This window comes from Pinus tabuliformis, chromosome 4_1 (genome assembly GCF_031772625.1).
Source record: "Pinus tabuliformis cultivar Carrire ecotype Pingquan chromosome 4_1, CPIR1, whole genome shotgun sequence".
Classification (NCBI taxonomy): Eukaryota; Viridiplantae; Streptophyta; class Pinopsida; order Pinales; family Pinaceae; genus Pinus; species Pinus tabuliformis.
Genome location: NC_142303.1, coordinates 380,939,617 through 380,957,140, shown reverse-complemented (window position 1 = coordinate 380,957,140; position 17,524 = coordinate 380,939,617). Strand labels below are relative to the sequence as shown.

Here is a 17,524-nt window from a genome sequence, read left to right as displayed (position 1 = left end):
CAAATTGATCAAGGCTTTATATGGATTAAAACAAGCTCCCCGAGCTTGGTATGCAAAGATGGATGAATACCTTAAGAAAGTTGGTTTTCAACGAAGTGAATCTGATGATACTTTGTATGTGCGACAATAGGGCAAATATCTGGTAATTCTTGTTATGTATGTAGATGATTTGATCATCACTGGCAATCATGATGATCATATTGCACAGGTAAAAAAGGAGTTACATGCAGGTTTTAAGATGACAGATTTGGGATTACTTCACTACTATCTTGGAGTTGAAGTCTTCCAACGGCATGCAAGATTGCAAGCCCGTTCTCACCCCCATGGAGCAAAACTTGAAACTTTCAAAATTTGAAGGGGGGGAAAAGGTGGACAGTACAACTTACAGACAGTTGATTGGCAGCTTGATTTATTTGACAAATACTCGTCCTGATCTATCTTATGCAGTCAATAATCTTTCACGTTTTATGCAGGAACCACGAGACAGCCACTGGAATGCAGCCAAAAGAGTTCTTCGATATATCCAAGGAACAAAAGATTTTGGTCTTCTTTACACAAAGACTAAAAATTTTGTACTTGGTGGATATTCTGATGCCGACTTTGCTGGGAGTATTGATGATCGAGCATCAACATCAGGTTATTTAATGAATATGGGGTCAGCAACAGTATCTTGGAGTTGTAAAAAACAAGCTACAGTGGCCACTTCTTCAGCAGAAGCAGGGTACATTTCAGCATGGGAAGCAGCATGTGAAATTGTTTGGTTGCGCCGAATTTTGCAGGACTTGGGCATTTCTCAGGCAGAAGCTACATCATTGTTCATTGACAGCCAGTCAGCTATCAAACTTGCCAAGAACCCAGTTTTTCATTCAAAGACAAAGCATGTGGACACCAAGTATCATCATATCAGGTCTCTCATTGCCAAAGATGTCCTCAAACCAGTTTATTGTCCTTCCGAAAATCAGATCTCCGACATTTTCACGAAACCGCTTGGCAGAATAAAATTTACTAAGTTCAGGGATGAACTTGGTATCTGTTGTAATGTATCTTTGGATCATAGGGGGGAATGTTAGATGATCCAAAAATAATTTATTATCATAGGTTATAAAATTGAAATAAAATAATTATTAATTTAAGAAATTAAATTAATAATTATTATTCTAGAATGATTAATTAATGGAGACAATTAGAAATTAGTATATTGTTGTAACAAGATATGACTCTCCAAATGTGTCGTATCTTAGGCTCTATTTTAGGAGATTAGTTAGCTAGTTGGTTTGAATAGCATTTAATATAAATGGACATTTGTTATTTAATAAGTGATCCATAATTAGAGGTAGTTAGGACATGGAGCTTATAAATAACTCATTGCAAGAGTGTTTGGTTGTTTGGGTGTAAACTCTTGCAAAATCAATTATGTAATTGTTTTTTTCTGATTAATAAAATTACGTGTCTGAGGACACTTCTGCCATTAAAAGCACCTTCCCAAATTGTTTAAGCCTTGTCACCCCAAAGCATATTTCACAGAGATGGAGCCCAATTTTTGAATATGAAAAAGTTTTCTGTTACTAGTATTTTATCACCTAAAAATTCATTTTATTTGGTGCTTACTGTCCATGAATGATCATAGTTTCTGATATAAATTTTAGTCCATCTTTTGCATTCCACAACTCTAATTTGAAATTTACACTTTGCCACAGGGTTACGAAGTGTTGAAAAGGATTAGCATTGCAATTGAACAACGAGATGGAGACAAAGTACTTGGGCAACTGAGCAGGTATTGGTTAGCTCATAGTATTTCGACATTAATTAGCGAGCATATCTTCTTTTGAGTAAATATTTTTTGTTTATGATTTTTCACTGTTAGCTTAAATTCCATATTGAGAGAAACTTTTATTAATGTCTTTCTGAATTCATTGAAATATGCATAACTTCGTCTTGTTCTACATGTTGTGAGAGTGTAAAGAGGTTGAAAATAAAGGATTCATAACTGTTTCTAAACTATATGAACTTCGCGTTAGGATTTTATGTATGACTACTATTTTTTGAAGATATAAGACAACTTGTAGTTTCTCCTTTCATGGTTATATTACGTTACAAGTTGTAATACATTGGGCATATTCCGAAATTGAACGAAATAGATGTAGGGAAACTTTAGTTATATCTTATTCGTTTTACTCCACAAACCAACATTCAACATTATTTTAAAAATCAATATTCTAGCATTGCTTTTGTAATTTTTGTGCAAAATTATGCAAATGGTTGGTATATTGCATTGTGGAAGTTCATTAATTATTAGACTAGTCCATCAATCACAACTGCTTGTAGTTGAGGGAAATAATAAAAGTGGGAATATGAAAATTATTTGGTGATTGAGGGATGACTACAAAATTATTTAGTTCATTGAATAAAAGAACTTATATATGATGCAATGAAAAAGTGACATAAGGCAGGCACACCAAAAGCATAAAAATTATAAACATCAAATAATTATATTCTTCTATAGCAAATTGGGATATTGTTAAATTCATAAAAGTGCAAAATTGTAAATATATGTCTGTTCTTTACAAAGAATACATAGAACTACTCAATCTAGAGCATGTTACAAAGAACACATAGAACTACTCAATCAAGATTTTGGAATTGAAATAGACTGATGGTTGGATCTAAAGCATTGTATGCAATAAATTTTATGTGGGAATGCCAACGATGGCAAGTAGAGGATAATTTGTAAACACGAATAAAGAAGAAATCCTTTTAAATGCATAGTAGAATAAGATTTTCAACAACATGATTCAAAACCAAGTGGAATATTCTCCATTGAAAATAACGACTCCATAGACATCAAGAAGTGGCATTTAGTTTTAGGAATGCTGATGACAAATATTTTTTAATAGCTACTTGACATGTGTTAATTTTAGGCAACAATGGTATGTTCTATTCTCTAGAGCAATTTTACTTCAATTTATTTATTAGCCCAATATCAATATCCAGTTTAGCAATCACATCAACATGATAGTAAAATGAAGATAGAACATAAACATAAACAGTGGAAGACAAGCCAAAACAAGAGGACACAAGATGTGGCACCAACTAGGGACAAACCCCAATGTGGGGAAACCCTTGATCAAATCTTCTTTTAGTCTTCAATATTTCAACAGAGAGAGATAGTACAATTTACAAATCTGATACTTTATAACAGCATCAAAAGAACCCTAACTAGAAAAGTCAACGCTGGTCAACAGGGCAAATTTGACCCTTAGCAAATCGGTCAACTTTAGCGTCCAAACAACAAGATAAAACAACCCTCAAAACAATCAAATTCAGCCTAGTCAAAGTCTGATCAAACATTGCACTTGCGGTTAGCCTTAGCTGCAGTCAATGCTGGTCAACAATGAACGTTTCACCTTGATTTTTGTGCCTAGAAATGGGCCTGTCCAAACAGAGATAGCCCTCACAAAAACGCAGTGAAAGGAGGTCAACGCATGTTGGTCAACGCTTGGTCAAATTGTCCAGGAATTCGGTCTCCTGAAATTTCGCTCTCTTGAAATTTCGGTACCCCCTAAATTTCGGCCTCTTGAAATTTCGCTCTCTTGAAATTTCGGACGTGTGGAGAGAGAGAGGCCCAGAAATCCGTTCTGAATCAATGAGGAGAGAGAGAGAGAAGTGTGAAGATGATTGTGTCCTAATGAGGCTAAGGCATCGTGTATTTATAGCAAACGTTGACGATGAATAGACGTGACTGTTGGGCTTCTAAGCCTACATAAGTTTGCTGGCCGACCTTGACAATTTTTCCATAATCAAAATAAATTCATAACTTCATTGTACATGTTGGAATTGGATGATCTCTAGATCAATCCTACACCTCTCGGAGAGAGGAATCCAAGAAAAATATCAACTATCATAAATAAGACGACCCATGTGGAGTTTGGCCCTAGTTGACAATTTTAACACTCCCTCTTAACTAGAGAGAACTCCATCTGCTAATCCATTCGCTGATCTGTACTATCTCTGGCATCAATGCACTGCTCTACTGAACTATGAAGAAGAAGAAGTGATCGAGAGTGTATCATACCATTCTCTATTGACCCGAAGTCAGTCCCAAATAAAAAGACAGTGTCTCATACCACTCTTACTAACCTGAAGTCAGTTCCAATCAAAAGAGTGTCTCATGCCACTCTTACTGACCTGAAGTCAGTGCCTATTTATCCCAGATCAATATCTGTCATCCTAGCATAGGCAGTACAGTAGTACACGATGCGTCCATTGGTAGCATTGTGGTCCCTATCCTCTTTTCCCTACCCATTGCCGAGATGAGAGGTACTTCCCAGGAGTCCCAGACTGCATGGGTGGGATGTCTCAGCAGGAGAAGGATGAATCACTCACCTGCCTACATGTCGCCAAGGGGTATCGTAGGGGAAGGTTGAACCACTTGCCCTGTACACATCAAACCACTAGGGGAAGGCTGTACCACTCACCCTATCGTTGCTCATTGCTCCAAGAAGTACCCCAAGCCCCTCGGAGCTCCTAGAGCCCAATGTCTATCTCATACAGGACCCTCATAAGAGGGTCTCTCCACGACTCCAAGTCGTTCTTGGAAGGCCAAGAACTTGACCTTCCCCAGGGGCTTTGTCAGAATATTGGTGACCGTCTCATCAGTCCCAATGTGATGGAGCGTTATTGCTCCTCGTTGTACCATATCCCGGATAAATTGGGACCTGATATCTATATGCTTCGAGCGATCATGAAACACGGGATACTCTGATAATCGGATCCCACTCTGGTTGTCGCAAAGGTTCGCGGTGGTACCCAGCACATGTCCAAACAGCTCACTAAAGAGCTTCCTCAACTAGACAACTTCACAGGAGGCCATTCTAGTAGCTATGTATTCATCCTCGGCGGTGCTCAAGGCAAACGATTTCTGCTTCCTGCTCATCTAGGATATCGAAGCAAAACCTAAAGAAAAACAACATCCAGAAGTGCTCTTGCGATCCACCACATTGCCAGCCCAATTAGCATCAGAATAACTGTGAAATGTCACATCTCTGACAGTGTATCTCAGTGCATGAGTGTTTGTGCCCCGAAGATATTTCAGAAGATTCTTGGCACCAATCCAATGTATATGATGAGGCTCAACCATATATTGGCTCAATGTGTTAACATCAAAACATATGCCCAGACGAGAGTTCACCAAGAACTTCAGTGCTCCTCTGGGTTGACGATACTCAGAAGCATTTCCCAATTTAGGTCCAGCAACACTACCACATAACTTCTTAATGTTAAGTTCCATTGGAGTAGTCATAGGCTTGCAGTCCACCATCCCAAATCTTTCCAATATCTTCACAACATATTTTCCTTGAGAGAGGAAAATTTCACCTGGCTTTTGCCAGACCTCCAACCCTAGGAAATAGTGCATCGGTCCTAGGTCCTTCATCCCAAATTCAAAAGCCAACTTCCTCTTACATTTGTGAATGAGAGGGTTTGCATCTGTCAGAAAGAGGTCGTCCACATAAAGTACCAGAGTGAGAGGTTTATCATTTTCAACCTTAAAGTAAAGGTTTGGATCGACTTCTCTTCTAGTGAACCCTAGCTTCATCAGATAGCTATCGATCCTCTCATATGAAGCCCAAGGTGCTTGCTTCAATCCATAAAGAGCTTTCTTCAACCTGCATACATGAGATTCCCGATCATGAACTTCAAACCCCTCGGGTTGTTCCACATGGACTTCCTCTTTAATTGAACCATGCAAGAAAGCGGTCTTGACATCCATCTGATGTAGGTTCCATCCTTGCGAGGCATCAAGGGCTATGATTGAGCGGATGGTGGTGTATCGGGCAACAGGTGCAAATATTTCATTGTAATCTACACCTTCCTTTTGAGAGAAGCCTCGCACAACAAAGCGAGCCTTGAACTTTTCTGCACTTCCATCAGCGCCATGCTTGATTTTGTAGAGCCACTTAGAGGTGACAACTGATTTGTCTTGGGGTCTAGGCACCACATCCCAGACATCATTCTTCATAATTGACTTGTATTCTTCATTCATAACATCCTTCAATACTTGATGCTTCACGGCTTCTTCAAATGATGAAGGCTCATTTTGAATGATAGTGCTCATGGCGGTCAAATATCCTTGATACCTGTTTGGATTTTTGCTTTCACAGAAAGTCCCCCTTAGTGCAATGTGTCTGTCGGCATCTTTGAGAGTCTCCCTAAGTCATGAGGGTCTCCTTTTGGAGGAGGAGGGCTCATGAGGAGGAGGATCAATAGGATCGATAGGTTCATCAACATTAGGCATCGTTTCGTCTTCTTTTGAACCCTGATTTCCGGTGTCAGCTTCTTTGTCCTTCCTTAGGATATGAAGGTTGTTGATCTTCCCGAGGGCCATATCTTCGTCGAAGGTGACATCATGACTTATCTCAACCTCCTTTTGACAAGCCACATAAATTCTATATCCCTTAGAATTTTCACTATAGCCCACAAAGATTCCTTTCTTCCCAGACACACCCAATTTGATTTTTTTCTCTTTCGGCACATGAAAATATAGGAGACTTCCAAAAATTCTAAAATGAGAGACATCGGGTTTCTTACCAGTGAACATTTATTCGGGAGTCTTGGAGTTCAATGCTTGATGAGGACATCGATTTTGAACATACACGACGGTATTTGTAGCTTCAGCCCATAGGAACTTCAGAAGGCCTTGATCATGAAGCATGACACAAACTGCTTCTACAATAAAGCGATTCTTCGTTTTAGCCACACCATTCTGCTCAGGAGTGTATGGCATTGTAGTCTCCCTCTTAATGCCAACTTCTTCGCAATAATCTTGGACTTCATTGGATTCGTACTCGGTCCCATTATCTGTCCTCAATATCTTGATTTTCTTCTCGGATTGGTTTTCGATCAAGGCTTTGAAGTGTCGGAACTAGGTGAACAATTCATCCTTTTTCTTCAAGAAGTAGATCCAGGTCTTGTGAGAATAATCATCTGTAAAGGTGAGATAATATAAGTATCTTCCCAAAGAGTTTACAGGCATCATACCAGATATGTCAGAGTGGATCAATTGCAATATATATGTGGTCTTGCTGTTACTTGAGGAGAATGGTTCCCTTGTAATTTTTCCTTTGACACATCTCGGATATACACCTTCATGCTATACTTTGAACTCGGCATACTTGTCACCATTTGTCTCACATCGGGTTGGGCCTTACAATGAAGATGTGCAAACCTCCGATGTCATAGTTCAGATTGTAGAGATGTGTCGCAAGACATGGCTCCCAATGGACTTCCTCCAACTTGATAAAAAGTGTCAACCTTGAACCCAAGAGTAAAAGCATCTTTAAAATTTCTATTCCAAACACGTACCTTTCGATCGATGAATGCCACCTTGAATCCTTTGTCCTTCATGGCTAAAATGGACACTAGGTTCTTCTTGAGATTAGGTACATATAGTACTTCTTGCAATTGAATAGTGTTACCTTGAATCAATTTAAGGGTAACATTCCCTACTCCCTTCACGGGATAGGTGCATCGTCTTCAAGGATGATCTCCAAGTTTGTCTCCTTTTCTATCAGATTAGAGAGGGCTTCCTTGTATCCGGTGAAGTGCCTTGAGGCACCACTATCAATCAACCAATTCCCCAAAATGTCCGAAGGAAAGGCAGTGGAGAGGGCCGATATAAGATAGTACTCTTTTTGCTTATTGTTAACAATATTTGATTCTTCATACTTGGAGTTCCTTGATTTCTTGGAGGGTCGACCATTTCCTAGATGTCCCACATTCCTTTTTCCTTTGCTGTTGGACCTGCCATTCCTTTGATTGTTGTTGTTGAAGTTGCCCCTGGAATGATTTTGATCATCATCATGCGATGTGTCCCTTCTATTTGGACACTCCCTTGTATAGTGGCCAAACTTATTGCAAACAAAGCATCTTCCCTTCCATCCATTTTTGAATCCTAGTCTTCCTTGACTTTGCTTCCTTGAATGTGCATTGTTCTTCCTCTTGGCATGAGCGGAGAATGTTGTGGAGTTGCTTCTATTAGAAGGCATTTCTTTCTCCACCATTCTAATTTCTTCTTGAATGCATCTCGACATCAATTCTTCAAACCCTAGAATTCGATCATTGTTGAGTATAGTGGTTCTAAATACATACCACTCAGGTGGAAGTCCTCCAAGGGTGGTGAGAGTAAGTTCCCTGTCAGGAATGACTTCTCCAATCGAGAGTAGATCATTCTTGATCTCAGTAATCTTGAAGGAATAGGATTGAATATCCTCGTCCTTACCCTTATTAATATCCTTCAACTTATTCTTGAGAAATAGAATTTGATTAGCATTACTAACCTTGAACATGCCGACCAACCTGTTGTTGATCTCCTTGGAGGTCTTCAATTCGGAGATGTAGGCCACCAAATGCTTGTCAATGGAATCCATGGTAATCTACTTTGCTTTGACTTCAACCCTATTGTACTTGGCCTTCGCAGCAACCGGTGCATTTGAAGGAGGTTCAGGGATTTTACCTTGCACATAGTCCATCACTTCTTTTTCTTCCAACGTCAAATCAAGAGATATCTTCCATGCATGATAGCCAGATTTATCATGGAGCTTGTCTTCAGCCGGGAAGTAGGATGAGGAACCCATTGAACCTTCTGTCCTTGTCCAACTGTATTTGGTGACTACTCTTTCACTCTTTGCTTGGGCTTTGTCTGCACCTCAACTCTTATACCATGTTAACTTTAGGCAACAATGGTATGTTCTATGCTTTAGAGCAATTTTACTTCAATTTCTTTATTAGCCCAATATCAATATCCAGTTTAACAATCACATCAACATGATAGTAAAATGCAGATAGAACATAAACATAAACAATAGAAGACAAGGCAAGACAAGAGGACACAAGATGTGGCACTAGCCAGGGACAAACCTCAATGTGGGGAAACCCTTGATCAAATCTTCTTTTAGTCTTCAATAGTTCAGCGGAGAGAGATAGTTCAATTTACAAATATGATAATTTATAACAGCAACAAAAGAGCCCCAACCAGAAAAGTCAACACTGGTCAAGAAGGCAGATTTGCCCCTCAGCAAATCAGTCAATTTCAGTCAACTTCAGCCTCCAAACAACAAGATAAAACAACCCTCAAAACAGTCAAATTCAGCCCAGTCAAAGTCTGGTCAAACAACCCACTTGCGGTCAGCCCTAGTTGTAGTCAACGCTGGTCAACAGTCAACGTTTAGCCTCGATTTTTGTGCCTAGAAATGTGGCATGCCCAAATAGAGATAGCCCTCACAAAAACGCAATCAAAGGAGGTCAACGCATGCTGGTCAACGCTTGGTCAAACTCTCCAGAAATTTGGTCTCTTGAAATTTGGGCCTCCTGAAATTTTGCTTTCCTGAAATTTTGGACTTGTGGAGAGAGAGAGGCCCAAAAATCTGTACCCAATCGATGAGGAGAGAGAGAGAGAGAAGTGTGAAGATGAGCGTGTCCAAATGAGGCTAAGGCATCATGTATTTATAGCAAACGTTGAGGATGAATAAATGTGACTGTTGGGCTTTTGGGCCTACGTAAGTTTGCTAGCCAACCTTGACAATTTTTCCATAATCAAAATAAATTGATAACTTCATTTGTACATGTTGGAATCGGATGATCTCTAGATCAATCCTACACCTCTCGAAGAGAGGAATCCAAGGAAAATATGAGCTGTCATAAATAAGATGATCCATGTGGAGTTTGGCCTAAGTTGCCAATTTTAACAATATGTAATGGTTGATAAAAAAGACATCCAAGTGGGGACTGGTGTGAAAATAAACATCCAAGGTTCCTTTGAAAAAGTAAAACTGAAAGGAGAAATATGGAAGAGTCATCATCTACAGTACAATTCCAACTTTTGTTGTGGTAAAACTCCAATAATATTCAAGGTGGGAGTTATCAAGATTGTATTATGGTCGATTTTTGTAATATTTCTGGTTACTATTATTATATTCAATAATTTTTATATAGACTTCTGTCCATTAGGGTAGCTATGTCTCTTGCCTTGTATATATATGACAATAGTTTGCACAACATGTTACTGGATACTTTATCTATTGTTACACTCGGAGTTACCCCTTTTACGACAATTTTGACAACATATCACTAGATCTTTTATCTATTGTTGACACTGGAATTTTCTTCTTTGCAAATCTATCATTGTCATGGACTTGAGATTTTAGCTTGGTGAAAGCATAATGCCAACCATGTTAAAAAGTGGCAATCACTATATCAAGGTTCAAGTATCTATGGTGGGTTTTGAGTGCTTCTACTAGATTTGATTCTTGTTAAAGGGTGATATTAAATATCAGAGAGGGATTAGACAATGCTTTTGCATTAGAGATGTTGCCCATCCAAATACATTGGTGACCCTAGGAGAGAATTTTTCTCCTACGCTATAGCTTGCCAACCAGCATCCCTACCATGATCCATAGATAGCTAGCCTCAGATGCCTCTCATCCATGATCTGGTCAGTATATTCATTAATCTAGCCTGCTCGTCCAATGAAGGTGGGCTATCTATTATGAGGCGCTTTAACCATTTTTGCATTAAAGTAATCTCATTTAATGTTTAAGGAATTCTAGTGTGAATCACAATTTGAGTTTGGATTATAGAATGCTATTTGTTGTGTACTTGTTCCCTACCTCACCTTGGTGGCTATCATATGTCCCTAGTCTAGTGTGATCTTCGTCGAGGTCTTTCCTTCACTGTCTAGGAGGGGCACAAATAGGAGGCTTTGATGGTGGTAGCATTCCATATTAGTCATACTTAACACTTATCATTCCCCTAATATCCGTTATCCCACTTTTTGATTGGTTGTTGTTAGTCACTCGTACTAGTTCATCGCTGGTCTTGTCCTCTTAGAAGGAGGGGTTGAATATATCTGAGGTTGATGCATTTATAAGAAAAGAAAGAGCATGAGCCAATTGTTAAAATGCTAAAGAATGGTAAGGGATGTAAAGCAAGTAAAAACCAGTTTTAGGTTGAGCTATACCCCACGATTATATTGCCACTCGTCCTTGAGAGTATTAATGCATATCATGGATATCAAAGTAAAAAGAACTCTTAGTAAACATATCGACCTCGATGAAGCAATAAACTACCCATCATTAAAGGGGATTGTATGATCATTATTAAGTGATAAATCCATAAAGCTTGTTAAACAAACCATATCAAAGCAAGCACGAAAAATGCAAATATTGGGGGCTTTGGAAAAACAAAGGCAAGGGATGGTAACTCAAACAACTAACTTCTCCCTCTACAAAATCACTCATGGACAATGGTTTTTGATAACTTAGTACATGACTGGCACTTTTCATGAAATAAACCCCAAGCCATAACGTTAATCACTTGCACCTATCATTTGAAAGTGTTGACCTAGGAAATTTTCCTCCTCATAGGGTTGGAAGAACCTAATAAAGTCATGTGAATACCCTCCCATACTTGAGTGAGGTGACTTGTATACAATTGTAATCTACTTGGACATTCGAAGATGATACTTGTGTGAAGTAATTTTGTAACACCCCTACATTGGTTATGACTTTTATAAACATTTTTGTATAATAGAGCATCTCAGTGTGACATTTGATTAATGGCAGAAACTCCATTTTAATATGATAAAATTACTTCTGATGAAATTCAGTCATATTATGATCATGGTGCTAAATTGTGTAAATGCTTTGTTTAATGTTAATCGTGCATTAACACTCTAATCAATACCAAAATTAGAATAAGCGTATATTAATGATGGTAATATATTAATTATGGATTAATGGTTGAATTAAATATAATTAATTAATTATAATATTAATAATTAATTAATTAAAGACTGTTTTATTTTATTAAATAAAATCCTTGGAGAAGTTATGATGGGCAAACTATTTGAGGAGATGGGGTTTGACATGAAACACCATACCCATTTCATCGAATTCAATGATGAACTCTCGTGGTTGGGAAGAACCACTCTAATAAGATTTGGCCATTAATGCAAATGGTAGTGCTGTTCCGAATTGTTTACGTTCTCGTGAATCGAAAGGGTAAATTGTTAAGGAAGGTAGTGCGGGGGAGGGAGAGAGTGCCCTCTTGGCCATACTCTGGACACAATGAAAATAACCATAAATACACTGGGAAACAAGAACATGGGGTTTGATTTTGTCTTATAGGAGAATTTCCGAGGAAAGGCAGTGCTAGGAATAGCTCACAGAGAGCATATTCACTGCACTGGACTATTGGTGCACAATTCCTGGTTTTATCTGGCATTGCCAAACCTGAATGTGAAGGTTGAATGAACATGCTGGCTTCTTGTTGGAATGATATACCACTGGTGCTTGCTAGGTTGATAAACCATCGGTGATTATTTATGGCTGATGATAAGCCACTGGTGATTGTCTATAGCCCAAAAACCACCTGTACAACGAGTCATGGGTTCCTTGTAGTTGGATGAGAATCCACTAGTGCTTGCTACAATTGAGAAACCACCAGTGCTTGCCAGGCTGTAGATAAACCACCTGAAAGAGATTTTACTTCCTCGGATCAACTAGTGCATTGTCCAGAAATATTTGCCTCTTAGACTCTGGACTTGGCATGGGGGTGGTGATTTTCGAGATCGAATCACATAACTGCCTACGGTTGGGAGGGTATTTGTATCCTAATAGCCTAACCTTGGTGCATTGTAATATCCCCAATTTTGTTTTTTTATTTGAAAGGATTAATGGAGTTTATTGGGGAGGTGCTAAGCATATCACAATTTTGTAATTTGGGCGTTAGGGGTAGTTTTGGCGTATGGGACTAAGGAGAAATAGGAAATTATAGCTCTAGTGGAATGTGGGGGCCACGAAAGAAGGAAATTCGACCCAATGGAGCAATTCTCACTTGTGAGAAGAGAGAGAGAGAATGGAAGGGGTGCGAATTAGTGGAAGGTGGGGACCACCAAGGGAGAGAGGGCCAACAATTATAAATAGAGCTTGGAGGTATCCATTTGGTACTTTTGATTATTTGACAATTTAACATTAGTTCTCTTGTTCAGCACAAGGAATATTTGAGCGGGAATTCCACCCTCATTTTGGAGAACTTAGAGTGTCTAACTAGTGAGACAAATGGGGAGCTTAGTTCAGAGTTTCCATTGGGCACATTTAGAGTCATTTCCTTCAACTGGAGTGAGTTTCCCTTTTATGCAGAAGAGAAATTGTGCCTTTTGGGAGGGCCAACAAAAAGGGGAATTTGGGCCAACCAATTAGCAGAGAATCCTTCCACAAAGAGGGTTGGAGTTTCTTGTCAATTTGTAGGTCTGTTGGTGAGGCATTAGGGAGAGTTGAGTTGCTCCAATTCTTGGCCTGTGCAAGGGCTCACTGGGCATTGTTATGCAATCACTTGGGCAAGGAGAGTCTATGGTGTGGCTACAGAGGAATAAGGGAAAATTTGGGAAGGAGATTTTCTAGGATAGATTTGGAGCATTTTGTAGCAAATTTCATCTATAGTGAGTTAGAGGTCCACGCACAAATTGGGGTCACCGGGGCATGTTGGACTCGACCGAAACCCTTTCTGGGTTTTTGTGGATTTTATGAGAGGAGGCTAGGATTAATTTTGCAGAATTTTCTGAGCACTCCTAAGGGAAGAATTCCTAGTTGCATTCAACAATCAGCAATATAAATTATTAGAGGAGGACATAGTTAATTCGGGGACCATTTCCACCACTTGGGTTCGCGAGATATTTTTGGGTTTTGTTGAGCTGGTGGAGTAGTTCTTGTGGCTAATTTATTAGAATTTTTGGAGTAGTTTGGAGGGCTAAATCAACAGTTCCTTTCCAGTGGCAACAACCGTTTTCTGGGTGGACGCAGATTTGGTAGTAGAGTCATTTCCAACATTTGGGTACCATCATATTCGCTTGGAATGTTGCCTTGCTGCTGTAGCAAGCCCAGGTTCTTCTGTTCCTACTCATAGTACTCCATTTGATTAATTTGATAAATAGGCTCATCGCTTGGGTGTTGTTTCTGGTGTAATCTGGTATTTCTGCATGTGTGCACAATTTTTATTGCATGTTTATGATTTTACTATTGTTATCACTTAATATTTCCATTAGGAATATTACAGTGGTATCAAAACCATAATCTTGGCTCAGCCTGTGGGAACCCCTTCATTTTATGACAACCCCATAATAAAAAGCTAAGAAATCATGGGATGCAAAGAAAGATTAAAATCAAACAACATGGCAATAACCTTAAATGAGGTGATTAGGATGCAACAAATGATGATTGATGTGGGGGAGCAGCTGATTCATTCCGCAATTGGGAATCAGGACCATTCTCAATTATACAACAAATCCACTATGCCCAAAATTATGGGTAATGCATCAAGATGGCAAGACATGATTGCAACTGATGTGGAGTTATTGGCAACAAATTGGAGGGCATACCAATCATTGGGTCATGGCATTCACATGTCCCTCTCTTTTTGGGAGTTCTGTGAACTAAGAGGCATGCACAAATCAGTGGGGATTCAGTGGAATTATGCAGGGATGATGAGGAGGATTAAGGCAGAAGATGAAAGAGTAGTTGAAGGGGCCATGGTTGGCAAGGAGACAGTTGAGCATACACCCATTTGAGGTATCTCGAGTTGTGATCGAGTTCTCAGGTGATAATAACGCACCACATGTTGATGAGGTGCCGGAGACATCTCCACTGTTGATGAGGAGTCAATAGGTACAGAGACATCCAGATCTATGACAGAGTTGCCGGACGATAATCAACTACAGTGGACCGGTGAGCATGTCTTGCATGTTGGGTTGTCTATGGAGGAGCAGTCTGAGGTTCGTGTTGAGTCCATGATGGAGGAGGATATGCAACCATCCTTTGGGCTAGTCACTGATGAGGGGCAACATAGAGACCACACGTTGGGAGTTCAACACAGTCTGCTTCAGAGGCACATTGATGGGATCTACAACGTTATTAGCCTGCCCTTATGCATTGGGTTGAGGGAGGCAAAGTTGTCTAGACATACCCGAGGGGATGTCCAGGTTAGCGGGACTGAGCGACATGAGCTGCGTATGTGTTAAAATTGGCAACTAAGGCCAAACTCCATGTGGGTATCTTATTTATGGCAACTGATATTTTTCTTGGATCCCTCTCATCGAGAGGTGTAGGATTGATCTAAAGATCATCCGATTCCGATAGGTATTCATGGAGTTATGAATTTATTTGTGTTATAAGACAATTCGTCAAGGTCGACTAGCAACCAAATAAACCCCACATGTGCTCAATGTTTTAGTATAAAAGGAGATGACTTGAGAGTCATTTCACACACTTCTATCTTTATTTCTCTCCACTTGTCTTGGGTTTTAGTGGAAGAGAGATCTAGGAGTGGAAGCCCTAGATGTTGGAGGAATAGAGGCTGCCCTAGACACACATGGAAGGCTGCCCTAGACGCAAATGGAAGGCTGCCCTAGACATAGATAGAAGGCTGCCCTAACACAGACCTAAAGGCTGCCCTAATGCAGAAGTATGGCAATGTGTGGAGAGAGAAGGACGCAAGTTTGGAGCAGAAAAATGCGTGGAATGGTTTGATTGCAGTGAATGGAGGAGGAAAGGCAGGTAACGAGGAGCGAATGAGGATTCCAGCCCTAAAAAAAATTTCAAAATTTTTTAGAGAAATTGATAACCCAGGCAGAAGATAAAATTAAACGGAAACCCAATAAAACTCTTAAGTCTTTCCTAGAATTTTTTTAATTAGAATGTTATGCTTATAGTTCAGATTTGTTAATGAGCCCCTTGAAAATTTTCTAGATTTGAATAAAATATTAAATCCATCTGCTTTAGATTTGACCCTGAAACCCTCACTGAAATTCCAGATCTGAAAACTAAATTAATTCCCTGAAAAAATGATGCTGATGGACCTCCAGAGATCCAGATCTTACCCTCCAGGGCCTAGATCTGGACTCTGCACAACTTTCAACTTCAGATCTGCAGCTGCAATACAACAAAAAACACCCAAACGATATACACAATGACCCAAAAAACCCTGAAACCAAAGTCAGAAAACCAAAATTAATTACAAATCTATGTACAAAAATGGCAGATCTATCAGATCTAGGGAGTGTGAGTCCGACTCCACTCCCAGATCTGATGATCTGTGGCTCTCAACAGCCATATCTAACGATTTGGCACAAAAAAAATTAAGTTTTTTTTTTGAATTTTTAAAGGAGGTACTGAGCTTAAAACCCTTCATGCATCACCCATAAAAAATATCTTATGATAATCCTGGGATCAAATTCAAACTGGGCTCTTTAGAAAACACGGATCGGGAGTTGGCTGGTTCAGCCGAGAGCTTCCCCGAACGCCCGATGATATGATAATCAAGGATTTTCTTGCAAAACTTAATTCAGCCGTCAATCATAGAGTGAGAGAACAATAATAAAATTCAGATCTAATAGAGATACCTGCTATTATATTCAAAACATAAATTATTATTCAAACCCCAGTGATTAAGCAAGATACCTGTACTCAAATCGCTCTTCAGAAAGCTATATCAATAGCCAAAAAGAAATATATGCATGAAAATAATACATCTTACAACATTCCCATGAAGAGTAACACCAACAGAAATTAACCCCAAAGTCTTTCTTTATTGCTCATAAAAAAAGATTACAAGAGAGCTTTTCGCTTAGTACATGATCAAAAGATCGAATGATGTGATTGACAAAATGACCTCCTATTTAAAGATAAATTCTCCAACGGCTAGTTCGAGTGGTCCTTGTCAAAGCAATCTCGACCGTTGATGAGGATTAAAATTTCTTTTAATCTCATCCGTCGAAATTTTAATTTATTGAAGAAATTCGAATATTTCAATTAAATGCATTTTAATAAATTCAAAAATTAAAATTTTGCATTTATCTCCTCAAAATTTTGACTTTGACTTAACCCAGGGACCCAAGGCATAAAGTTTAGCAAAATAATCAATTAACCTTAGTCCCTGGACTTGCTAAAATTTAATTTTTTAAAGGATCGACGAATTTTACCTCTGGAAAATTTAAATTTCCCTAAGACCTAGGACCTATGAGGGTATACATTATTTTTCTAACCCTCAAGACACTTTACATCATGATTTTTACATTTTTAAATTTCAAGGGGGAAAACCCATTTGCAAAAGACCCTCACATACTACCTAGTTCTGCGACACAAATATAATCTAGCAGATCAAGCAATTTGTAATAAAATAAGCTAACCAAATAGTTAGGAATATTCCCAAATCATTTTTACATAGACTCGATGTAGAACACTAGGACTCCCCTAAGATTCCAGTGACAAAATTCATTCTGGCTTTGGGGCAAGCTAAAGGAAAACTCTGCCGACTATTCGAAAATGGATCGATGAGACAAAAAACCTCCCAGAATGTAGATTGTTACTAGAAAACTAGGTTTACCTAGGGGATTACATACACGAGACAGATCTGCTAAGATTATTTACATTATACACATGCAGACTGGGTTTACATTATAAGATAATGATCAAGCTGA

The 17,524-nt window shown here is 39.0% G+C and overlaps 1 protein-coding gene across 1 annotated transcript in view; it reads left to right on the top strand.

The window, feature by feature from the left end:
* The window catches only part of LOC149175887 (poly [ADP-ribose] polymerase 2-like), a 445,779-nt gene that overhangs the window by 123,903 nt on the left and 304,352 nt on the right, over window positions 1-17,524 (top strand). The window contains exon 10 of the mRNA XM_089419780.1: window positions 1,698-1,774. Coding sequence (XP_089275906.1) covers window positions 1,698-1,774 — 77 coding nt within the window. The remainder of the gene's footprint in view (window positions 1-1,697; window positions 1,775-17,524) is intronic.